The following is a 7,385-nucleotide window of genomic DNA, read 5'->3' as shown; positions in this document are numbered from 1 at the left end:
TCTTTCAGTGTCTGTGCACGCGAGGTGAGCAGTGAGCAGCCCTTCCATCAGCCTGTCCCGTTCCCGCCAGTCTCCTTACCTCTACTGGGACACAAACCACTACACAGCGATGCAGGACTGAGTCACATGCCTTTTAAAATATTTAGCAAAAGCAGATCTCAAAAGACACGTAAAATGTATTGCAAAATGTACAGCATTTATTCACATACAGACAAAAAGGCACAAATTCTACTAAATAGTTCAACAAAAAAATACAGCTGTCCTCAACTAGTTTTATAAATACTTTCAAAAAGGGGGGTAGAAATAAATACAGGACTGGGCCATGTCATATAAAATAGTCATCTCTACATATAACTTTAATTTCTGATCCGTTAACTTTTCATGCACCTTTTTTTTTTTTCAATTTTAGCTGAATGGACACCAAGCTAGGCACATAGTGAAAAATCCTCTGTACAAGGTTACAAATGTAATGATGAGTCCGTCCATCTCAAAATTAACTCAGGTTTGTACACAACACATATAAGCCTTCATTTAGATTCTGTGTTTATAACCTAACAAATGACATTCCAGGCAACTTTACAAAAGTTTAACTAGCCTACATTTTGACATAATACATTGATCCTAATCAAAGATATTTCTTGGTCAGGATGCACAAGGAAAGATAAAGCTTAAAAAAAAAAAAGAAAAGAAAGAAAAGAACAAATGGTATCACACTGAGTGCAAGCAGGTGGGTCCGGGCAGTGGCCTCACACAGAGGTCCCTCCCGCAGGACAGGAAACTAACTTACAAAGCTGTCATCACACTGGCAGAGACACCATGCTCTAGCCGTCTGCATTTCAAAGCAGAAGTAAAAAGTGTGGGCATTTTGTTTTTGTGGGTTTTGTTTTCATGTGGGTTTGTTTACTTTATGTTGTTTTTGTTTTTTGTGGGTTTTGTTTTTTTGGTTCAGCATAACTTGGAACGTTTGAAAGCTTTTCAACCTAAATGTGGGGGAAAACAGGTAAGGCATTATTTTTGCACAAAATGAGCATTCCTATTAGTGCAAATGAATCTGGTACCTCTTAAAATGGTGAGAGGTCATATGCTTACTAGAATTTAGATTTTCTTTCTATGGCTTGACAAATCACCCCTCCATATATTCTACTCTTATTCAGAGCTGTCGCTGTAGTCAAAAGATAACTGTAGTCCACCTTCTGTCCTTGGCAAAAGGTTTCTGCTCATATGCAAAAAAATCTGACTCTTAAATTAGGCTCTAAGTGAATGTACCACTGGGGTTGATAAGAAACTTCTAATATCTATAGCAACAGTTTATCTGGATAAGCAGTCTTTCAAAATGAGTCCCATAGCTCAAAAATAGTCAATCTAAAAACCTGGGTCATCTTTTCCCCTCCCCTGAATTAGCTACTACAATGTATTCAAAAAGTTAAGACTTGGTTTGAAAATGCCATACATACAATGGGGATGCATCCGATCTACTATTTGATCATCTGATAAAACTTGCATAGCAAGATGGAATTCAATAAGCCTTTTTTCGATGTTGACCATCCTCTGGAAGACTAGAAAGTTAACTACAGAACTCAAAGCTTTACCCATTAAGTATCAGAATGTCCCTGCCACATGGAAACAGATGTATAACTGAATCAGGAATCTGAATACCGGTAACAAACTAAGGGGTAATTTAGGGGAAGTTGGGCTGTTCCAAGTGCCCATAATTTTAAATCTCATTGCTATTTAAACTTTCCTTCTCTTAAGTTCGATGCACAACTACATTGAATTCCAAAGAAAATTAACAGGACGTGAACACTATCCACTGTCTTAATACATACGCACTGCCGTGAGTGCAAAAACAGACCATTGTACTCAAATTTAATGCTAAATTTATTATTGCTGCTAACTTACGAGTTATTGCCATTTGTAATTCGAAAGTCCAAGTCACGAATCCAGAGCCTAGAACTGACTCCAGAAAACCTATTACACTTAAAATCCCTTTCCTGTATAAACTTGGTCAACGGTAAAAGGTCATCGCAACTTATTGCCTTTCTATTGTTTTTAAAATATAACCTATTTCGTGCTTTTTTTTTTCTTTTTTCCTTTTTTCTTTTTTTTTCTTTTTTCCTTGTTCTTAAGGAATCCATTCACTTGGGAGCCCAGATTCCCTGACATATTCCCAGTGGATGACTCTGGGAAATGAGTCCAGAGTCTGCAAGTTCATCACTTGAACTTGAAAGAGCATTTGTATTGTTGGGAGCCAAGCACTGCCAGTGGCCAGGGAGAGTCCAGGGAGAGTCCACGCTGGCCCACAAGGCAGTGCTGAAGGGAAAAGGGAGGTCAAGAGGAATGGTAACAATGGAGCCTCAGCGCCCTTTCTCACAGACAGAATTTTCTAACGGCTTCCCTCCCCACCAGTCCCGGAGCCCCAGGGCTCCAGGCAGAGGGACCGGGTGCCATACACCCTAAATCCAAGCCACAGCAGCTCTGCCCTGACCCATCAGATTTTTCAGAGAATGGCCTTTAAAAAAAAAATCTCTCCTCCCCATCCGATATATTTACACATAAATTCCCTAGAGTTCCTGAAGCTGCTGTCTAAACACTAGAATGCAACACATACAGCCTTGTGGGCCAAAGTATAAACAGGATTTCAAGACCCACCACAGTCCTAGAAAATGAGTGTTATGGGCTATTAAATGATATGTGAGGGTTCCCAAGAACCATATCTGACTCTGTGTATTCTGATAACCATGAATTTGTGCTTCGGGAAGGATAGAGAGCAAGAAAAACTCAGGAGGCTTATGTAAGCCCCACGCTCCTCCTTAAAAACTTCCTTCATTCATTCCTATTTTAGTGTTTAACTCCGCCTCTAGTCTTAGCAGTGTCTTATGGTTACAGTCTACTCTTGCGTTTCCTCAACGAGTTGCAAATAACACACAAGTCTCACAATGATTTATAAATGACTTTGGGAAGAAAACAAACCAAACAAAAAAGTCGATCTGAATTGCAAGTAAATGTGTCAGTGTGGCTCAGGAGAGCGGGGTTTCTGCCTGTCCCTTGCTGTCTGTTGTCTCACAACTCGACGGCCAGCCCGTGGCCCCGGACACCAGGTCTGATTCATCAAGAGGCCAGGATGCTCCGCCTGATGATGTCTGTCCTGCGGCTGATGCTGCTGCCGGCGCGCATGCACTTCTTGTCCGAGGCCTCGCTCTCCGAGTCACTCATCTCCACGTCGGGGGCGTACCCGTCATTCTCATTGTCGGACTTGAGTTTGCTCTTGGCCCTTTCCTTGGCTGGGACCCGGCCCAAGCCCAGATAGGGGTAGTCTGAGTGCTGGTGGCAGGCGCCCTGGTGGGTCTCGCCCTGCTGCTGCCGTTCCCCCTTCTTTGGAATCCGGAATCCACCCCAGTTTTTCACGGGGCTGGAGGGTGTGGTAGGCACTTTGACTGCAGTCTGGGTATAGCTCACTGGCATCAGGGAGCCATTGTACCTGGGCACCGGCGGCCCCCCTGCAGGCGAGGAGGCTGCCCTAGCGCTGTCCAGGTGCCGCTGGGACACGTCTGTGGACCTGAGAGGCTTGTGACCCTGTTTAAAAGGTCTATCCTTCCCGTCCCCCTTGCTGAGGTCACAGTGGAGACGATAGTCCCTCCTGTTCCCAGGATCTGGCATCATCACACCATTTTTCTGTTGTGCTGAGAGGAGACGGGCCTCCGAGAAGGTCTTCTCCAAGCCCAGGAAGCTGTCGGGGCCCCCCACGCCCTCCCGCCTCCCGCACGGCTCGGGCTGCTTGAGCAGGGCCTTGCCCTCACTCCCGGCGCGGGTTTGCAGCAGGCCCCGCTTGTGGGGCTTTTTCAGTGAATGAACCAGGGACGTGCCCATCTGCTTCCTGAAGAATGCGGAATGCCACTTCAAGTCCTCTATCTTGGGGACGTCGGGGCCCACAGAAGGGCTGTTGAACAGGAGCATGCTCTCCAGGGAGGCGGCGGAGCAGGAAGAAGGCACACCTGCGGACAGGGAGCACAGGGACCGGTTACAGCAGAAGCGATCCAGCCCGGAGGCAGGGCCGCCCGGCCACACCCACCCACCCCGTCTGCCTGAGTTGATTCCCACAGTGGAGAGGTGACCTGCACTCAGTCTCCATACGACTCAATAGGCTACATTTTCTAAAAGAGTGGAAGTTCACAGAATTTTTTCCTGAAACAACATCTTTTCAAGGAATCTATATTCCTTCCAGCAAAACAGCTGATTCGATTTGCAAAGGGGGGGAGTCGGTCGGTGGTCGGCGGGGCCTCCACCATCTACCTGCTCCTGGAGAAGCCACGGCCACAAGTCACCCGCCAGTCACCTCCTTCCCAAAGAGACAAGGGTAGGGACAACACCTTCTACGATGTCTATACCCTCATAGGACTATGATGAGGATAAATACATGAAAATATATGTGAAATGAATAAGGGAAGTAAACACCTTCCAGACACATAAATGTTAAAAAAAAAAAGTTTACTATTATACATAAAACTCATTTGTGAAATTAAACTAAATTGTCATCCAGCGTGAGGACAAGTTAAATTGGTGTTTTCCAAACATTTTTCATGCAAATCACAGTAGGAACTCAATTGCACAAGACTCAATGGAAGCCCTCTGTTCACGAAACCCTATTATAGCCTTCGTCATCTTCTGTGCGCTCTGCGTCCAGCGCCGGTGACGAACCACTGAATGCATCTCGCAGCCCACTAGTAAATCATCACCCGCGGTTTGAAAACGCTGGGTAAACTTGTAACACGCGGAGTTCATCAGAAGGGCCAGGTTCTGCCACAGCCTCCGGGCGCCTGCTAAGAGCGTTTGCACGACCGTTTCCTGGGAGGTGAGAACCACCAGCTGCAGCAGGTTCCGACCCAGAGTCCTGGGCTGGAGCCGGGGAAGAACCTCCTGCTGTCTGTGCACACAGGGGCCAAGCACGATACAGAACAGAGCTAGCGACTCTAAAGGTAGACCTGTCACCAAAGGGGAAGGTGTTTTATAACCAGCTTTCTCAAGCATCCAACGTGAGGGTCACTTCACAGCACACCGGGCCTGCTTCTCCTCACCTACCATGGGACAGCAGCGCTAAGAGGGATGGGCATTTTCTGCCTCTGACTTGTGTCTACTTGGAACCCGAGTCTCTGCAGAGTCTCAGGCCGTGACCTCCTCCGGGCAGCGTCCCCTTGAGGACACGAGCCCAGCAGAATGGCTCTACCAGTCCTCAGCGTCAGGGCGGAGCTTAAACCGGGTCCCGGGAGATGTCTGGGCGGCTTCATTTGGGATCACTGATCTTACAGGACAGCGGATGGGAGGGTGGGAGGAAGAACACAGCTGATTCTGAAACTAGAAAAAGAGCAAGAGCGCCCCCCCTTGTGTACTGTGCCCCCCACTACACTATGCAGGGGAGGCCTCCCTGCCCGCATGGACAGTCGTGGCTCTTATCCCACAGTGGCTCCTTCCTCCCAGAGGGCGGGGCAGCCTGGGTTTCCTCTCCTTTCCCGAGTGGAGTGGAGGGCTACCTTACAGCTCTGTTAACGCCAACTGTCCTCACATGATGCCGCACAACCACTGACCCCAGGAAAAGCGTCCGCCGCCTCTGCCGGGACGTGCAGGACGCTGCCTGAACCGTCCGCAGAGAAGGACTGGAGTGAAATCAGATGCACACGCTCTTCGCGGCTCATTTTCATTTGGAATCACTCATCGTGTGACCACTTTGCAGGAGCCATGGAGAGCCCCCAGGCTCGGCCAGCATTCCGGGCCACCAAGCTTCCTCGGGGTTGAAATAACTCCGAATAATCAATGAAGGGACAGACGTTCACTTTAAAGAATCTGCATAGAACTGCTTTTACTGCTGACACCCGACTTAGGAAAATTTATTTTAAGTTTTACAACTAAATTCTAGCTAATGATATAAGCTTGCTACATCCGGAAACTATTTCTTCTTGGGGAAAAAAATATCTCAGATACTATTAATAAATTAATGCCATTAAAACTATGAATTACTTCAAGAGTTTCATTTAATAAATACTCCCTAGGCCAGGGGTCCCCAAACTTTTTACACAGGGGGCCAGTTCACTGTCCCTCAGACTGTTGGAGGGCCGGACTATAAAAAAAACTATGAACAAATCTCTATGCACACCGCACATCTTATTTTAAAGTAAAAAAAACAAAATGGGAATATAAATACAATATTTAAAAAGAACAAGTAAATTTAAATCAACAAACTGACCAGTATTTCAGTGGGAACTATGCTCCTCTCACTGACCACCAATGAAAGAGTTGCGTGCCCCTTCCGGAAGTGTGGTAGGGGCCAGATAAATGGCCTCAGGGGTCCATAGTTTGGGGACCCCTGCCCTAGGCTTTATCTCTTTGTTCCACCGACTGATTTACAGGAAGTCCTACCTCACTTAGCATCTATAGGCTCTGCGGCTTTTAAGTGAAACATGTAACAAAACCAGCTGTACACTGTGGATGATATACACAACTTCCTATAGCATCTCATCAGTGTTACAAGGAAACCGCACCGAACAAAATGACGTGATTCGAGGACCTGCACACTAGTTTTAGATAAACCAGAATTTAGATTCCAACGTAACAAGGTATTAACAACTTCTTTGTTTCCAGGTGTCATAATGACCTACAGGCGACAGTCACAAAGCCACAAAAGGAGAAAAGTGAGCCAGCCGTGACTACAATCCAAGTACTTCCAATGCTGCCACGGTGACTTTCAAAGGGCAGACGGGCACAGAGACATGCTCACCTATGACCTACCTGTTCCCCGCGGCCACGGTTCTGCCTGACCTACACTCAACACATCTTCCTCTGACTGCCTTAGCAGAACTGCTTTCTGGTGTTGATGATCACAGAATGAGTGCTGAAAGGCAACTCCTCCGTTTCCACAGAGCAACAGAGCCCCAGGGAGGGGACACCATGTGCCCAACTTTTTGGATTTGATCTCCAAGTCGTGGTCTGTGTTTTTTCCTTTTTCTCTCTGCTTAGCCCAGAGCAATATGAAATAGAAGGCACTAAATACATCAGTACTCGGTGCTGAATCTCCAACAAAAGATTCAAAATTCCACCTACACCAAAAAGTCCACTGAGACTGTTCTCTAAATGTAGACACATGCCTCTGTTTGCCATGTTACAGGAAGATGCCAGGCTAGATAACCCACAAATCTTTTCTGGTATCCCCATATGTTACATTTATCAAGTATATAGAAGTTACTCTTTCATTTCTGGAAGTTTATGTATTGATTTTAGAGAAAGAGGAAGGGGAAGAGAGAGAGAGAGAGAGAAAGAGAGAAACATTGATTTGTTGTTCCACTTATTTATGCATTCATTGCTTGACTCTTGTATGTGCCCTGACTGGGGATCAAACC

At 46.4% G+C, this 7,385-nt stretch overlaps 1 protein-coding gene across 7 annotated transcripts in view; it reads right to left on the bottom strand.

Annotated features, from left to right (window-relative positions):
* Nucleotides 1-953: 953 nt before the first annotated feature.
* Nucleotides 954-7,385, bottom strand: part of JADE1 (jade family PHD finger 1) — a 56,073-nt gene continuing 49,641 nt past the window's right edge. For all 7 annotated transcript variants that reach the window (XM_066385141.1, XM_066385147.1, XM_066385162.1 and 4 more), the window contains one exon: nt 954-3,992. In XM_066385141.1, the coding sequence (XP_066241238.1) occupies nt 3,109-3,992 (884 nt within the window). In that variant the 3' untranslated portion in view covers nt 954-3,108. The remainder of the gene's footprint in view (nt 3,993-7,385) is intronic.

The sequence above is a fragment of the Saccopteryx leptura genome, chromosome 1 (assembly GCF_036850995.1).
Source record: "Saccopteryx leptura isolate mSacLep1 chromosome 1, mSacLep1_pri_phased_curated, whole genome shotgun sequence".
NCBI classification, from domain to species: domain Eukaryota; kingdom Metazoa; phylum Chordata; class Mammalia; order Chiroptera; family Emballonuridae; genus Saccopteryx; species Saccopteryx leptura.
This window is presented reverse-complemented; position numbering and strand designations above follow the sequence as displayed.